At 39.9% G+C, this 18,167-nt stretch overlaps 1 protein-coding gene across 1 annotated transcript in view; it reads left to right on the top strand.

Annotated features, from left to right (window-relative positions):
• COL15A1 (collagen type XV alpha 1 chain) overlaps positions 1 to 18,167 on the top strand; it is a 257,018-nt gene that overhangs the window by 51,247 nt on the left and 187,604 nt on the right. Inside the window, exons 3-5 of the mRNA XM_075271081.1 lie at positions 5,609 to 6,153; positions 8,636 to 8,710; positions 14,524 to 14,613. Coding sequence (XP_075127182.1) covers positions 5,609 to 6,153; positions 8,636 to 8,710; positions 14,524 to 14,613 — 710 coding nt within the window. The remainder of the gene's footprint in view (positions 1 to 5,608; positions 6,154 to 8,635; positions 8,711 to 14,523; positions 14,614 to 18,167) is intronic.

Raw genomic sequence — 18,167 nt, 5'->3', positions numbered from 1 at the left:
CTGTGGATGAAAGGGATGAGATGTGCTGCAGAGGAGGACGATACTGTGGTGAGAGGGATGAGATGTGTGGCAGGGAAGAGAGAGACTGTTTTGAGAAGCAGGGTTGGCTCTAGGTTTGTGTGGGCCCTTGGGTGACAAAGCCTCAGTAGGCCCTTGGCAGCGCAACTTTCATGGCCCTAGTGTGCTCCACTAAAAATTGCTGGAGCAACAAAACACCTGAATTTGGGTGGTTTTTCTGTATCTTGCCTGCTGGAATCACTACAAGTCTCCACTTTGCGTTAAGAAAACATGTCAGCAGAAGTTAATGTGTACAGGTATAGATGGATTTACGTGTTGTTGTTTCTGTGACGGTATAGCACAGAACAATAAAAATATGGAAATACCGGACTGCTAAATTGACAGACACCAACGGCATCCAACAGATCTCATTGACTATAACGGGTCAGTTAGGTATTTGTCAGGAATTTCAGAATTTTCCTGGACAAAATATTGCAGTATGTATTGCTATTTCATTGGGCGTTTTTAATCGATTCTGAAAAGATGGTTTCCAATGGAGCTTTGTATTGTATTTGAACACTCCTCTGCAGAACCAAATTTCTAACTTCCTTAATACAGCGCTGTCACGTAATCTTCTGCACATACTGCATCAATTTTCTTCCCCTGTTCCCAACACATCTCCTATTTTCTGTCATAATATATTTTTGCTCTACCCTTCAGGGACATAGCTTAAAAGTACCTTAAAGGGGTTGTCCAGGATAAATTGACAATTCCTGGCTTAGAGCCCATGCCTCCCCCTTCAACCTCATAATATATCTTTTTTACCCATATTGTATAGTTTTTCAGTAATACATATATTACATTTTTTATCTTTCTGCTGATGTAACAGGTTATCGGTATAATCCATATCCTGACCCATTATATTACCCCCAGCCCAATTATACTTACCATTCCCTCTGGACCTGGGCCGACGCGTCATCCAGTGAAGGGACACTTCCTCTTATTCTGTGTGCCAATCTGTTACACGATTACACAATTTTTCCTAAACCCAGCAATACCCCATATTTGGTCGTATAGTGTTTCATGGGTAAATAGGGGGTTCAGAGTACAAAAAGCATTATTTGGATTTTAGAGGGCAGATTTTTCTGGAGTACTTTTTGAGTGCCATGTCACATTTGCAGAGCCCAAATTTTTAGAAACTTTAGCAATTCAGCCATTCAGTAAAGTTACAGAGCAGGTTCGCTGATTGCTGAGGTACATAAAGCCTTGCTTAATTTGGCACTGAAAATTCAGCGTCGCTTTTTTTTTATGCTGTTTTTTTTTTGCATTGGACGCTGTTTTTGACGCTGTTTCGGTTACTGATTTTTTGAAGCTTTTGTTTTTTAACCAGCCCATTTTTTAACTAGCCAGCCCACTGGGCATGGCCAAAACCCACCCCTTTTTGCCTCTAGGCGCCATTTTAGCTCACAACTTGGACAGAGCAGAGCTGACAGCTTTGTTTCAGAGCTGACTGCTTTTTAGTATAAAAAAAAAAAAATGGCATGGAATCATGGCAGGAAGAAGCCAACACCCAGGACCACTCCTCTGGGATGTGACTTCATAAAATGTGACATAAAAAAGCCTTGCTGTTTTGGTCGCTTTTTTTGCCAAAACAGCGGTAAAAAAAGTGACCAAAATCAACGAGGCTTTTTTTTTCAGCGCCTCATAGACTCCCATTGATTTCTTCAGGCGGAAAACACCTGAAGAAAGGTCATGTCACTTCTTTTTCTGCTAGCAGAAAAAAAAAGCTAGCTGTTCACATAGGGCTCCATTGTAAGGGGCTGATTTTGAAGCAAAATCAGCTGTCAAAATCAGCCTGTTTGCCCCCGTGTGAACTACACTCAGGAAAGTTCTCTTTGTTTTGTAAATTTTTTCACTAAGCAGCTGCATGCAAGCTTTATATCACCAAGCACAATGCCAAACATTGAATGGAGTGATGTAAGGTACACCATTACTGGTGTCTGTAGAGTCTTGAAGAACGCATGCTTAGGTTTAGTATAGGTAAATCTTAATGCTTCAGCATGGCAATGTCCTTTGTGGAAGGCCGTTTTCTATTTCAGTACAACTGTACCCCAGTGCACAAAGCAAGGCCCATAGAGGCATGGTATAGTTTTGGTGTGGAGAAACCTGACTGGTTCAGACAAAGGCCTGACTTCAATCCTATCAAACACCTTTGGGATGAACTCGAATGAAGATTGCAAGCCCGGCTCTCTTGTCCAATATCTGTGCCTGACCTTACAACTGCTCTACAGGATAAATAGGCAAAAAGTCACCGACACGATCTAAAATCTTGTAGAAATCTTCCCAGATGAGTGGAAGCTGCTTTAACAGCAATGAAGGGCCTATACTAATTCCTATTGGTTTATAGTAGCATATGATAATAGCCCCTGTAGGTGTAATGTGTAAAGTCTGAATACTTTTGTCCATACAGTGTATTTACAATTTCATATTGCTATATTTTTCACTTTTTATAATTGTAAAAATAAACCATAGGCTATAAGACGTGTGTCTAAAACAACAGTTCTGCATATGAGGCCCTGAAGCAAACAGTCACTGCGCCTATATAAATAATAATAATAATTAGAGAGGAGCGAGTAGTATTCGATCGAATACCTTCCCTACAGATATTGGTGTAAAAAAGCGCCAGGGAAGGTGGGAGGGGACTCGAATTTTTACTGCGTTTACTGCGTGTTTTTGGACGGAGTACACCAATAACTATGCAGGGGAGGTATTCGATCGAATACTACTCGCTCATCTCTAATAATAATCATAAAAATCACTATATTTGGTATTGATGCATCTGTTACAACCCATACTATATGTAACCCCCACTGTTAGCCTGCCAGACTATAGCAAATTTACCAGGGAGGTTGAAAACTGCAATCTTGGGTACAGAAACTGTCACAGCAATCCATAGGTGACTGAAATCCTGTCAAACACTCTGAAAAAGAAAAAAAAAACTTTATTTGCAAAATGTTCACGTTGAATAAACTAGCAGAGGAAGGAGATGGGTGGAGCCTGAGGAGAAGGAGGAGGAGACTGCAATGGCGGAGCTGTGAGGAGGAGTTGAGTAAAAAGAATCCTCTCTGATCCGGGAGCAGATTTGGAGAGACTGTTTCATCATATCTGAGAGGAAAGAGAAAAGACTTGAAGCAGAGAGAGCAAGTGATGCTCCAATAGTGTTATCTGAGGTACAGTGAGAGAGCAGTCACCATTTTACCTACGGTACCCCCAGAGATACAGCCTCCTCCATTTTGTTTTTGAAACACTCGCTATTAAGCCATAGAAATCTCCCCTCAGGGATGAAAAGACTAACCAGCTGTGACCAGAGCTAATATAACAGTGAGCTGAGCCCTAAGAAAAGTTACTGCTGGACATCTGCATTACTGTATATGTTGCAGAGTGCAGTCGCAGAAGAAAGCTTCAGAGTAGATTATATGGGTTAATCTTCAGTTTACTTATCAGAACATGAGGTAACATACAGCTTGTCTACAGCAATATACCAAGGAATACACTGGAAAGGACCTTAACCATAGATAGTTAGCATTCTGAGATACAGACAAGTCTCCATAGCTTATCATTACATGTATTCAGCACATAACAATAATAACATCGCCATCTAGTGTCCGGAAGCTATAAGTTCCTCCAACACAGTATAACACAATAAGTCTATATCTGTTGCATATATGTATATACCAACAGTATATGTGTGAGGAACTTCCAGGGCAAAGCTCTGCTATCACAGTTTATATCACTACATATCACATTAAGGAGGACATTGCAACTGGTAAATCCTGTTAAGATAAAGATCTGCTCCTAAGAGGACATTTTTTTTCCTCTCTCTCCTGACCTCAGGTTTTTTTTTCTAAAACTCCCTCCAGGCCAGTGATGGGGCTTGTGACAAGGGTTAATTTGTTTATGTTATACTGCCATTCTGAGAGTCAGCAAATGTCATAGTGTGAATGGGCGCCTGTGTGTGAGTTGAAGCCTCTAAACTTTGAATTTAGCAAATTGTTTATTGCTTACATATAGTCTCCTATAATTTAAAGAGGACCTTTCACCACCTGGGACACATGTGGTGTAATACACCTCTAGAAAGATGAATTCAGCTTTCCCGTTCTGTCCCCTGGTGAAAAGCTATCAGTGCTGGTACCGTAGTTCTTCACTGTCAGAAGGGCGTTTCTGACAGTCTGTCAGGAACGACCTTCATCACAGTAGCATCTATTGCAGATGCCGGGTGATTAACTATGGCGGCCGCCCAGGAGCCTGCCAGTATACACCCAGCACTAATGCCCCCGGTTATTGCCAACACCGATTGGGGGCATTAACCCCTCCGGCACCTACGTCAAAGCTGTCATTCTATTTCTTAGAAGAGCCGGTATTTTGCAATGCATTAGCATTGTAATGCATTGTATTAGTGACCAGACTCCCTGGTTCCAGTCCAAAATACGGGTAGCTGCGACTGGATGCCAGTGAAGTGCACTCCGCTCAGGATTAGGCCCAAATGAAAGGGGCCTAGTCAGGAGGAGGGAGTGTCAACCTCCCATAACGCTACTGTCACCACATCACCATCTAAACAGTCTCTGCCCTCACCTTATGTGTCTATCCCTCTTCCGTCATAGACTGTAAGCCCTTGCATACAAGGCCTTCTACCCCACTGTGCCAGTCGGTCGTTGTTAGTATATTTGTTTGTATATTTTGTGTACTGTATGTAAACCCTCAAATGTAAAGCACAATCGAATGAATGGTGCACTATAAATAAACAATAGTAAAATAACCTCTAGTCACAATTCATCTGTCTCTAGCAACTGCCAAGCTAGAGAGAATATAGGAAGTGAGGGCGTGTTATTGCATTTTATCATACTGATAATTCAGCTACACTCCACATGTTCTACAAAGGCTCAGGCCAAGACGTCTGACAGATTTATTAGAATTGGCACCAAGACGTCTGACACATTTATGATGAGGTCTCAGACTCCTCAAAATTCTCTTGGGCACTGCTCTAGGCAAGCCGTTTATTAAGACTGGAGTACAATACACTAGTCTTAAGAAATGTGGCCCATAGTGTATACACTTTGAATGGTACTCACGGTTTAATTAGATAGATTTAGACACAAGGACTAAATTGCTAAAATATATTTTATTATGGATATACATACAGAAGTACAGTATACTCAGACACTCAGGTTCATGTAGACTTGTGGCTGTGTTTTTGATTTATGAACTGCTTTGTTTTATTATTTTTCTGTAGAAATCCTAATTACATAAATCATTTATCAATATTTAGTTGTTCTATATTACAGATTTGTGGAAGTGTTGTATATTCAGTGCCTAAAAACAAGATCAGATTATGTTCGCTAAGAAAAATTGCAAAAAATAAACTTTTTGAGAGTTTCCTACATTCTTTTGACAGAATCTGTGTCTGCTTTTATCATTAAATATACTTGGAATTGCAAAATATGAATACAACCTTACACCCATTGAAAGAAAAATTCCATTCTGTCACCATATTGAAATATTGTTTTAATTATATTTAAGTCATTCAAACACTGACTTTATTTTCATTTAACAGATCGGGGCAGCAGAGGACTTGATCTCTTAGAGCTTATTGGAGTACCTCTTCCTCCTTCTGTGTCTTTTATTACTGGATATGAAGGGTTTCCAGCTTACAGTTTTGGCCCAGACTCTAATATTGGACGCCTGACACGCACATTTATGCCACAGCCATTTTTTCGAGATTTTGCCATTATTGTTACTTTAAAGCCTAATAGTAACCATGGAGGTGTTTTGTTTGCTATAACTGATGCTTTCCAGAAGATCATCTATTTGGGCCTAAGGCTGTCAACAGTTGAAGATGGTACTCAGAGAATAAATATATACTACACAGAACCAGGGTCCCATATTTCCAAAGAGGCAGCTTCCTTTAAAGTGCCTGTAATGACAGACAAATGGAATCGCTTTACTGTGACTGTGGTGGGATATGAAATAGTTCTATACATGGACTGCGAGGAGTATCAAAGAGTCCCATTCCAAAGGTCAGCAAAGCCGTTGACATTTGAAGCCAGCTCTGGTATATTTGTTGGAAATGCTGGGGCAACAGGACTAGAGAAATTCACAGTAAGTACCTACATGGTCACTTCTGGTTAAACAGATTTGTTCCCATACGGCCAATGAACTAACTGTAAAACTGTTGCTTTAGTTAGCAAAAATTAGATTTTCTGCCAAAAAAAAAGACTGGAAAGTTTGAGCCACTAGATGTCTCTCTTCTTTCATCTTGTTGCTGTCCATAGCCTGTAGTCATGATTCATCTGTCTGTAGCAACTACCAAACCCAAATAGAATATAGGAAATGAGAGCATGTTATTGCAGGCATTGTGCACTTCCCCAGCTCCTGCAACAGCATACTGATAATCCAGCTGCACTCAACATGTTATACAAAGGAAGTAATCGGCCAGGCTAGGACTGACTAATAGGTGTACAGAGACATGTCAACACATCTGGGAGTCTGCTGGTTTTCAAAATCCCTCACCATGTAACCCCTTAAATAGTCTTTTACCTGGCTGCCAGGTATTCACTGCACTGTGAGATCACCTCAATACAGTGAATATTAATTATATAGTTACATAATATTAAGAGGTTGCTGCGAGATCCTCAATGAATTTAAATTTTAACTTTATTAATTTTTTTCATTTGGTGATTTCACCGCAGGAAGCAGAACATGTAAGGCTGTTACTCTACTAATTGAGCCACAGGCTCTATTAGTACCAACATAAGTTTTTAGTTATACCAAGCTGCAATAGTATTGTATTATACCTACCAAATGTATGGGTATATAGCAATATCAGTATATTTCTATTTAAAATATATTTTCTTAAGCATTCAATGTACTGGCATATAGAGATATTTCTCTATATATCACACATATGCAGGGAAAGTAAAAGCTTGGTATAAGAAAAAATAATTGAACAAAAAAATGAAACATTTTTTTAAGCATTCTAAGTAATCAAAAAATGGCATAAATAAAAGTGGCACAATTGTTTTTTGTTTTTTTTTTGCCTGGGTATATGCGATATTGCCTGTTTATAAAGGCCACATCCCTTAAATTGGCCACTCCTACTTTTGCCACAACTTTCCATTCATAAATCATACTGTGAAAGCAGTGACGTAACTACCGTGGTAGCAGCAGTAGCAGCTGCCACAGGGCCCGGGACATTAGGGGCCCGGTGGCAGCCGCTACCGCTGCGTTTTTTTTTTTTTTTAATAGGCCATTACCGGCTGGGGGGGGCATGTCAAAGGTTCGCCACGGGGCCCCGCCATTCCTAGTTACGCCACTGTGTGAAAGGCTCTCTCAGATTACTGTTTCTGTGTACAAGTGAATTCCCCACACTGTAAAAACCTAATCAAGCCTCTAAGCTGCTTGAGGAAATCATATTTTGTATAATAAACTTGGATCATTTATTTGCAAGCTACAATGCCAATCATTTTTATCTGTACGTTTTCACTATAAGTAATAGTTTAATTTACTTCAGTGGCTTATCTTCCATGCAGACACGTTTTTTTAAAAAAAGGTGGCGTTTTACAGTTTTTTCAAGGTGGATGGGATTCTAGTGAATCTCATCCACACATTGTGGAAAAATACGTGCAGTGGACACGCTGTGGTTTCCAAAACCATTGTGATTCTTGAAATCGTAGCATATTAAAGGGGCTCTATCAGCAAAATCATGCTGATAGAGCCCCACATATGCGTGAATAGCCTTTAAAAAGGCTATTCAGGCACCGTAAAAGTTATATTAAACTACCCCCCCCCCCCCCCGTTTTAAAATGGAACCCTAAAAAAGAATATGATCTACTTACACATCGTGCACGCTGGGCGGGCATTCAGGGTGCGCCGTCTTCTTCATCCACGCCTCCTCTTCCTCCGATGTCCTCGGGTCCCGTCCTCCTCCGGCGCTCACAAACTGACATTGATATTAAAAAAATGGTCTGGGCGCATGCGCAGTAGCATGCGGCTTCTACTACGGCTACTGTGCATGCGCCCAGGCCATTTTTTTTTAATCAATGTCAGTTCGCGAGCGCCAGAGGAGGACATCGGAGGAAGAGGAGGCGTGGATGAAGAAGAAGACACACCCTGAATGCCCGCCCACAGTGCACGATGCATAAGTAGATAAAAACTGAAGGCGCTGTAGTAAAAACTGCAATGCGTTGTCGTGGTTTTTCCCGCAGCACTTTTTGCTGCAGCCCGTTACATGGGGCTTTAGCTTAAAGCCCATAGGGAAAGGATGCCTAGCACTAAACTGCTTCTCCTGCTTTACCAGCATTGTATTAATTGTAAGGTGAATATGACATCTCAGAACAGTGATTTGATATTTAACAAAAAGAATTAAAAGCCTTCTGGTCAATGGATAGGGAAAAAGTATAGCTTATAGCAATTGCAAATGGAAGTCTGAGTATAGTTTATAGAAAATGTGAGCTTGTGAAAACAGTTTACATTGCTTTGCTTTTTTGGAGATTTAAAATTTCACATGTATCTTTTGTCCAACTACCATATGAAATAGTTCTTATATTAATCTGCTGTGATTTTGATTTACTTCTTTCTGTAGGGTTCTATTCAACAATTATCACTGAAGCCAAACGCAAATGCAGCCGAGGATCAGTGTGAAGATGATGATCCCTATGTAAGTTTTACCTCTAATGGGTCATGCAAGAACTGTAATAACACATGATAATTAGCCCATCATGTACAGTTGCTTCTTAAGCTTCCCTTCTCATCTATACTGTCATACTTCTGCAGGGGCCCTATTCCTTCTCTAACAGTCAACAGACAGGGACGATAACTATTTTATTTGGCTGTTCTGCAGAGACGAGAGGATCACTATGCAGAGACTTGGTCATGGGGAGAGGAAATGAGCATGTGTATCCACCACTTCAGCCCATTGACTACAAACACCAAGTGGCTCCATACTGTTTGTTAAAGAAGCAGTCCAATTATTTTTTATTGCACTTCTCCCACCCCCTTTTTATATTGATGGTTCACTGGAGTGGTGCAAGGGTAAAATTTTGTAATATCGTAGATACAGTTACTCACACTGCCACCAGTCACTGTCTTATTCAATGGAATGGAATTCAATGTATTCCTATAAGAGTTTAGTTTTGAGTTCTATAGGAATACATTAAAAGCCTGAGTTCCTCTCCAGTGAATGAGAGTGACCCAGAGCAATTCACAAACTAGTTTTGTGCGGCAGTGTGGATCACTATATTTACAGAACTACACAACTACCGTAGTAAGTTTAACCTTTATACCACCCCATTGAACCACCAATTTAGAAAAGAGTGGGGCAATGTAAAAAAGTGGAATTCTAGTCTAAATTAATGTCATAAATCTTTTTTAACAGCATGTAGTGTAAATGGAAAACATGGTTATTTTTTTGGAATCATTGAATGCAAAAAATCTGCCATAAATAATTAAAATATATTTTAAAGCATTCCATATATTTTTCTTTTAAAGAGGAAATTTCACCTCCTGGGGCACATGTGGTGTAATACACCGCTAGAAAGCCAACAGTGCACTGAATTCAGCTCACTATTGGCTTTCTCTTTCTGTGCCCCCGCTGAAGAGCTATCGGTGCCGTTACTGTAGCTCTTCAGTGTCAGAAGGATGTTTATGACAGTCAGTCAGGAATGCCCTTCCTCACAGTAGCGTCTATTGTGCTGTAATGTGAGAGGGGTGTTCCTTACGATCTAGCCATTAAGCTGAGTGGAGAGGAATGCCTCCCGTACTCCTGATAGTACTCAAGTACTGGAGGGGTCATTTCTCACCGCTCCGCGTCATTGCTGAGCGGTAAGGAACGTCCCCTCTCACGGTACAGTACTATAGACGCTACTGTGAGGAAGGGCGTTCCTGATTGACTGCCAGAAACGCCCTTCTGACAGTGAAGAGCTACGGTATCGGCACCGATAGCTCTTCACCAGGGGCACAGAACGGGAAAGCGCACTGTCGGCTTTCTAGCAGTGTATTACACCGCATGTGCTCCAGGAGGTTAAATGTCCTCTTTAATAAAATGTGACTAAATAAACAAAATACCACTTTTAGAGAAAAATATTTTGTACAAATTGTTTAGTTTTATACAAATTGAAATGCTACATTTTATTTCAATGGACAACATTTGTACAAGAATTCCAGGTTAGGCTAAAGACCCACATTCCTGAAAAACATCTTTTTTTTGTTGCAGATTTTCTTGCATTTTTTTTGTGCCATAGACAGGAGTGGATGGAGCAGAAGGTAGAAGCATAAATACTTCCTATACATTTCCCATTCCTTATGTAGCCATTGTTGGCTCTGGCTCAAAAAGCCACAACAAAAAAGCTGTGTTTCTGCATCATGGGGCCTTAGCCTAAAATATCTGCTTACCAGTAGAGATAATTCAGAGGGATGCAAAGGGAAAGATTGGTAATGGCTAAACATAGTATATACAGGTATATATATATATATATATATATATATATATATATATATATATATATATATATATATATTATAATAACCTTATATAATATAAGCTTAATTAGATTAATTGGTGAGACCTAAACATATTTACTACTTTATTTTTATCTATAATATAGTGCCAACAGAGTTGTTTGCAGATGAAATGACATAAATAAATCATTTAAAGTGTGTTAACAATCAAGTTGCCTGAACTCATTCACACACACACACACACACACACACACACACCAAGGGCACTGTCATAAAATATCAGCTTTAGGGTCCGTTCCCACGGAGTAACGCGCCGCTCATTCTGAGATGTAAACGTGCTGAAATTCCACACCATTTTCCTCCATGTGAATGGACCCTACCTGTTAAGGCTAAGGTCCCATGTAGCGAGCCGCAGCCAAAAAGCTCAGTGAAAAAAAACGTAGCAAAATCACAGTGTGGTTTTTCTTGTAGCACTTTTCAAAGAAAGTCCACAGAGTTTTCCTCTGCAGACTTTATGGAAAACACAAGCATTTCGGTAGATATAATTGACATGCTGTGAAATACAAAAAAAGTGATCATTTTTTAAATTGCTGAAAAATATCCACAGTGGACATTCTGCAATGTGTGAATGGGATTAGCCAGAATCCCTTCCACTTTGCAGGTACTGAAATTTTGTTGTGTTTTAGCTATGTACAGTGGGTACATAAAGTATTCAGACCCCTTTAAATATTTAACTCTTTGTTTCATTGTAGCCATTTGCTAAAAGCCAAAAAGTTCATTTTATTTCTCATTAATGTACACTCAGCACCCAATCTTCACAGAAAAAAACTGAAATGTATTGTCAGGGTCTGGGGTTGCTAGGTGGGGTGGCATAGACACACAAGTCCAGTTTCTTGAGTCCAAAACAAAAGTAGAGTTTTATTTTCACTCAAAAATATAGTGCAGCAACAAAAGGAAACAATACAAAAATAAATACCTGCCCAGCTAGGCTTTAACTAAACATAGAATAGGTTACTTCACCTAGAATAACAGAAATCAAAAAGCCAGTTGAATCACTCAGGACACAGCTCCAAAAATATGTCCTCTCTGTTGGCTCTCCAGCCAAGCTCTGCCCTCAGTCTGCTGCTGGAGCAACTTCTTAAGCCTCTCTTGATGAGCAGACTCTCTGCAGCTGAGTCGCTGCGGGAACATCCCCAAAGTGTGGACTGGAGGGGGTGGAATAACAGGTGCCACTACCAACCTACCTGGCATTCCTAAAAATCCAGCCCAGTAACCAGAATTCTGAAATAACCCTCAGCAGACAATATTTATCTGCTGAGAAACGTTCATTCTGGAGTTTTCTCATCTTACCCACCATAGTAGTCTGGGTGAGATGTACACCCCCTCCATTACCTGACCAGCCATCAGCTTACAGTAGGTATTTTTGCAAATTTATTGAAAAAGAAAAACTGAAATATAACATGTTCTTAAGTATTCAGACCCTTTGCTCAGTATTGAGTATTTGCACCCTTTTGAGCTAGTACAGCCATGAGTCTTCTTGGGAATGATGCAACAAGTTTTTCACATCTGGATTTGGGGATCCTCTGCCATTCTTCCTTGCAGATCCTCTCCGGTTCCATCAGGTTGGATGGTGAATGTTGGTGGACAGCCATTTTCAGGTCTCTCCAGAGATGCTCAATTGGGTTTAGGTCAGGTCTCTGGCTGGGCCAGTCAAGAATAGTCACAGAGTTGTTCCGAAGCCACTCCTTTGTTATACTAGCTTTGTGCTAGTATAACACAGTCTGAGGTCCAAGGATATATCTGTACTAGGTCGCATTCATCTTTCCTTCATTTGCAACCAGTCGTCCTGTCGGTGCAGCTGAAAAACACCCCCATAGCGTGATGCTGCTACCACCATGTTTCACTGTATTGGTCAGGTGATGACCAATTGTATTGGATTGTATTGGGCAGGTGATGAGAGGTGCCTGATTTTCTCCACACATACTGCTTAGAATTAACACAAAAAGTTCAATCTTCATCTCATCAGACCAGATAATCTTATTTCTCATAGTCTGGGAGTCCTTCATGTGTTTTTTTGGCAAACACTATGCAAGCTTTCATATATCTTGCACTGAGGAGAGGCTTCCTTTGGGCCACTCTGCCATAAAGCCCTGACTGGTAGAGGGCTGCAATGATTGTTGACCTTGTGGAACTTTCTCCCATTTCCGTACTGCATCTCTGGAGCTCGGACAAAGTGATCTTTCAATTCTTCTTTACCTCTCTCACCAAGGCTCTTCTCCCACGATTGCTCAGTTTGGCTGGACAACCAGTTCTAGGAAGAGTTCTGGTCATCACAAACTTCCACCATTTAAAGAGGACCTTACACCTCCTGGGGCACATGCGGTTTTATATACTGCGAGAAAGCTTTCACGGTCTATGTCCCCGGTGAAGAGCTATCGGTGCCAATACCGTAGCTCTTCACTGTCAGAAGGGTATTTCTGACAGTCAGTTAATAACGTCCTACCTCAAAGTAGCGCCTATTGCACTGTACTGTGAGAAAAGCTTTCCTTCCCTCCTAATACTACTCATCCATAGACAAATACGTGGGGGGGGGCATGGCATTCCTCACCGCTCAGCGTCATTGCTGAGCGGCAAGCAATGCCCCCTCTCACAGCACAGTACTAAACTGACAGAAACGCCTTCTGACAGCGAAGAGCTAAAGTACCCGCACCAATAGCTCTTCACCGGGGGGCACAGCACGTGAATTCAGTGAACTGACAGCTTTCTAGCTGTATATGAAGCTGCATGTGCCCAGGAGGTGAAAGGTCCTCTTTAAGAATTATGAAGGTCACTGTGTTCTTAGGAACCTTGAGTGCTGCAGAAATTCTGTTGTACCCTTGGCCAGATCTTGCCTTGCCATAATTCTGTCTCTGAGCTCCTTGGACAGTTAATTTGAGCTCATGATTCTCATTTGCTCCGACATGCACTGTGAGCTGTGAGGTCTTATATAGACAACTGTGGGCCTTACCTAATCATGTCCAATCCGTTTAATTAAACACAGATGGACTCCAATAACGGATTAGAACCATCTCAAGGAGTATCAGAAGGAAATTGACAGCATGTGAGTTAAATATGAATGTGACAGCAAAGGTTTTTCTTTCTTAATACATTTGCAAAAATATCTACATTTGGTTTTTTTTTCTGTCAAGATGGGGTGCTGAATGCACATTAATGAGAAATAAAATGAACTTTTTTGATTTTAGCAAAAGGCTGCAATAAAACAAAGAGTGAAAAATGTATAGGAGTCTGAATACTTTCCGTATGTCCCCAGCCTAAGTGTGTTTTTAGATTGTGGGAGCAAAGGAGTTCACAGTGGACACTGGGGGGGGTCACAAAATGGGGGTACATACAAGTGATGTTTTTTGCTGGATATTACCACTGAGACCATTTCATTATTTTGTTTTTACTAATATTTTTAGAAAAATGACATTGGACACACCATAAGAAGTTTAGCACCAGATCTGTCTAGGTATAGCTATTATGGATACACTTAAAGGGTCCATTCACATGGAGTAAACGCACGCTCATTTTGGCAAAAACACGTATAAAGAATACACGTGTAGAAATAAGATTCCCATTGACTTCAATTAAATTTTACACGTGTATCTTCACATGTTTTTTGACGTGTATTTTGACATGTTTTTTTTACACGTGTAAAAAAATATCATTGAAGTCAATCGGAGTCTTATTTTTACATGTGTATCTTTTACACGTGTATTTTGCCAAAATGAGCGCGCGTTTATTCCATGTGAATGGACCCTCCATGCTAGACTCCATTTAAAATCCACAAACACTTTTAGGATAGAACTTATTGATGTCTAAAAGAATGAAGTGTGCTCTAAAACATATGTGTTTCTTAACAGTACAGTGTGAAATGGATGCCTAAAAATACTATTAAAATTGTCACCTTATTTTTCTGGATGAAAAACATACAAAAATCTACCAATGTGAACATACCCTGGTTTATTTTGACAGGCCTCTGGAGAAAGCAGTGGTGATGAGAGTATGAGTGAACAAATTGCAGCTTCAAAAACTCTAGATCACCTTCCTCAAACACCAGCACCAGTGAGTAGATGCCTTATCATAAAATACAGCTATTTAATATTTATTTCAAATAATAAATCAAAATAATAAAGCTTAGTGAGCAACATGAATGTAAATGTTTACCCATTTTCATTCTTGTCAGGTGACCCATTATAATGACATTCCAAAAAGTTGTGGTGATATGTAAAATGTGAAAAAAAAACAAGAATGCAATGATTTGGAAATATCAGGTGACCATATGTTATTCACAACAAAACAAAAACTACATATCAGAAGTAGAAAGTTAAAACATTTTCCATTTAATTTGAAAAAAAAAAAATTAACACTTAGAGATTGATGGCAGCAACACATCTAAAAAAAAAGTTGGAACAGGATTAACAAAAGGCAGGAAACCTAAGTTGCCCTAATAAATAACAACTGGACAGTCAATGTTCAACAAAATCACATAATCGTGTATAAAAATGCATGTAAGGGTGCATTCACACTACGTTTCCTGAAGCTTATTCTGAACGTAAAACACGTTCAGAATAAGCGGCGTATAAAGCAGCTCCATTCATTTCTATGGGAGCCGGCATACGAGCGCTCCCCATAGAAATGAATGGGCTGCTTCTTTCACTGCGAGCAGTCCCATTGAAGTGAATGGGAAGTGCTGGCATGTACGGCTCGGCATGAGCAGAGCTTGCCGTATACGCCGGCACTTCCCATTCACTTCAATGGGACTGCTCGCAGTGAAAGAAGCAGCCCATTCATTTCTATGGGGAGCGCTCGCATGCTGACTCCCATAGAAATGAATGGAGCTGCTTTATACGCCGCTTATTCTGAACGTGTTTTACGTTCAGAATAAGCTTCAGGAAACATAGTGTGAATGCACCCTTAGAGAGGGAGAGGTAAGAAAGGAGTTCGCAGAGAACATTGTACGGTGGGTCACCTGGGCACGGTTTGGGCTCAGAGCCCTGTGCTTTTGCTCCACTACTACTATTGCAACTAGTTCAGGGCCTAACAATTTTGTGAAGAGGCTAGCTGCCATCTTGGGAAGCTCATCAGGAAAGTAAGACTCCGGGACTCCTTTGAGTCGCAGGTTACGGCAGCGACTTCTGTTTTCTTGATCCTCGATCAGTATCTGAGACCTGCCCATCAGTTCCTTGTGGTTTTGTAGATGTCCGGCAACAGCGTCTGCATGCAACTTGACTGAGGAGTATGTATCTTTTAGGGCTTGCCTGCGGCCCACAGACTGTATTTCAGTTTTGATCTCAACGAATACCGGGCTGAAGGGCTTTTTACAAAAATGTGCAGGATATCTGTGTGATTCCACTATTGCAGTGTTTACCGTTAGCAGTGCTGTGAGCCTCAGATTCATCTCCCGTCTCAGTATCCTGTATGAGCTCTTGGAATAACTGTGTGGCGAGATAAAATTCTTCTTTTTCAGAGACCTCTGAAGGTCCCCTTGCTGTTTCAATGCTTTTGAGGTGCTAGGAAGGAAACCTCAATTGGTCCTTCCATGTTTTAACAATCTTTCTGCACTGGGAGAGGTGTAACAGTGTCTTTAAGGCTCAAGTGTGATGGAGCTTTAGCAAAATGCTGCCACCATTATGGGATTTGTAAATGCGACATGGTTCCTGAAACTGATCACGGCCAGATCTGCCGTCTAAAAGCTCTTTGGAGCGCCTTCCCTTCTGCGTCTCGCTGTGCGTCCATATATTAGTTTACACCCACAAGTGGGGTACTATGGTAGTCGGGAGAACTTGCATAACAAATTGTGCGATGCGTTTTCTACTTTAACCCCTTGTGAATGTGCAAATTCTAGGGCTAAACGAAAATATTAGTAATATACAATCAAATTTGAAAATTTGACCTCCATTTTGTATTAATTCCTGTTAAGCACTTATAGGGTTAAAATACTAGGTATATGTTGCTTTGGCTTATTTAAGGGGTGCAGTTTTGAAAATGGGGTGATTTATGGGGGGCTTTAATAGAGGGGTCTTTCAAAACCCCTTCATAACTGGATTAGTCCCTTTAAAAAATGGGTTTTAGAAATTTCTTGAAAATTTTGAATATTGTTGTTTCACTTATAAACCTTCTAATGTCCGTAAAAAATAAAAGGGTGACTAAAGTTTGATGCCGACATAAAGCAGAGATCTGGGACATGAGATTTAGGATATAATTTTGGCGGTCTGACTATCTGTATGTAATGCACATCATTTCAAACTTTATAAAATGCATATTTTTCAAAATTTCCACCAAATTTCCTATTTTTTTCATAATTAAACACAAAACATATGAACCAAAATTTACTACTAACATGAAGTACAATGTGTTACGAAAAAACAATCTCAGAATCACTTTGGTAAGTTAAAGCCAAAGTTATTGCCACATAAAGTGACACATGTCCGTTTTGAAAAATCGAGCTTGGTCAGGAAGTCAAAAAGTGCCATCGGCGGGAAGGGGTTAAAGGTTATAGCCCCACCCCCAACGACACCATACAAAATAAAAATTGCTGTAACGGAGAGGAAAAACTATATTATAAAGTTTTTCAGTGACACTTTGTGTTATTAAATAAAAAAAATATCATAAATTGAAAACTAGACACAATTTCCCTCCTATTTTGTTTATATTTTCCCGGATATATAAAAAAAATGAAAACACATTTGAAACTAAAAACAACATAAAAATAAAGCCCTATGTGTCCTCGAAAAAAGACGCAAAAATTAGTTGACTGAGACATACGAGAAAAATGTTACAGACCTCAAAACCGCACATATAAAATAAACCTAAAATGTGTCTGGTCCTGGACCACAAATTGGCCTGGTACTGAAGTGGTTAAAGAAGTTGTTCACTTTCAGACCAATATTGAGAAACAAATGTTATTGTCTGTACAATAAAAAGATATACAATTTTCCAATATACTTTCTGTATCAATTCTTCAGTTTTCTAGATTTTGGCTTGATGTCATTCATTCTGCTACTTCTAGTGGATAAAAGTCTGACCATGGTCATGTGATTTACGGTCCATGGTCATGTGATGAGGATACAGTTGAACAGCTGATTATGAGGCAGATGTCTGAATATTGTGCTGTGACTGTAATGAGCAGCACCTGTGTACTCATCACATGACCATGGACCGTAAATCACATGACCATGGTCAGACTTTTATCCTGTAGAAGTAACAGAATGAATGACATCCAGCCGAAATCTAGAAAACTGTGATGAATTGATACATAAAGTATATTGGAAAATTCTACAACTTTTTATTATACAAACCATAACATTTTTCTCTCAAAATTGATCTGAAGGTGGACAACCTCTTTAACCACTTCAGTACCGGGCCAATTTGTGGTCCAGGACCAGACACATTTTAGGTTTATTTTGTATGTGCGGTTTTGAGGTCTGTAAAATTTTTCTCGTATGTCTCAGTCAACTAATTTTTGCGTCTTTTTACGGGGACACATAGGGCTTTATTTTTATGTTGTTTTTATTTTCAAATGTGTTTTAATTTTTTTTATATCCAGCAAAATATAAACAAAATATGCTAAATACATCTATGATGGTAATCTCTAAACCCAATAAGAATTGTACCAC

The sequence above is a fragment of the Leptodactylus fuscus genome, chromosome 4, assembly GCF_031893055.1.
Source record: "Leptodactylus fuscus isolate aLepFus1 chromosome 4, aLepFus1.hap2, whole genome shotgun sequence".
Classification (NCBI taxonomy): Eukaryota; Metazoa; Chordata; class Amphibia; order Anura; family Leptodactylidae; genus Leptodactylus; species Leptodactylus fuscus.
This window is presented reverse-complemented; position numbering and strand designations above follow the sequence as displayed.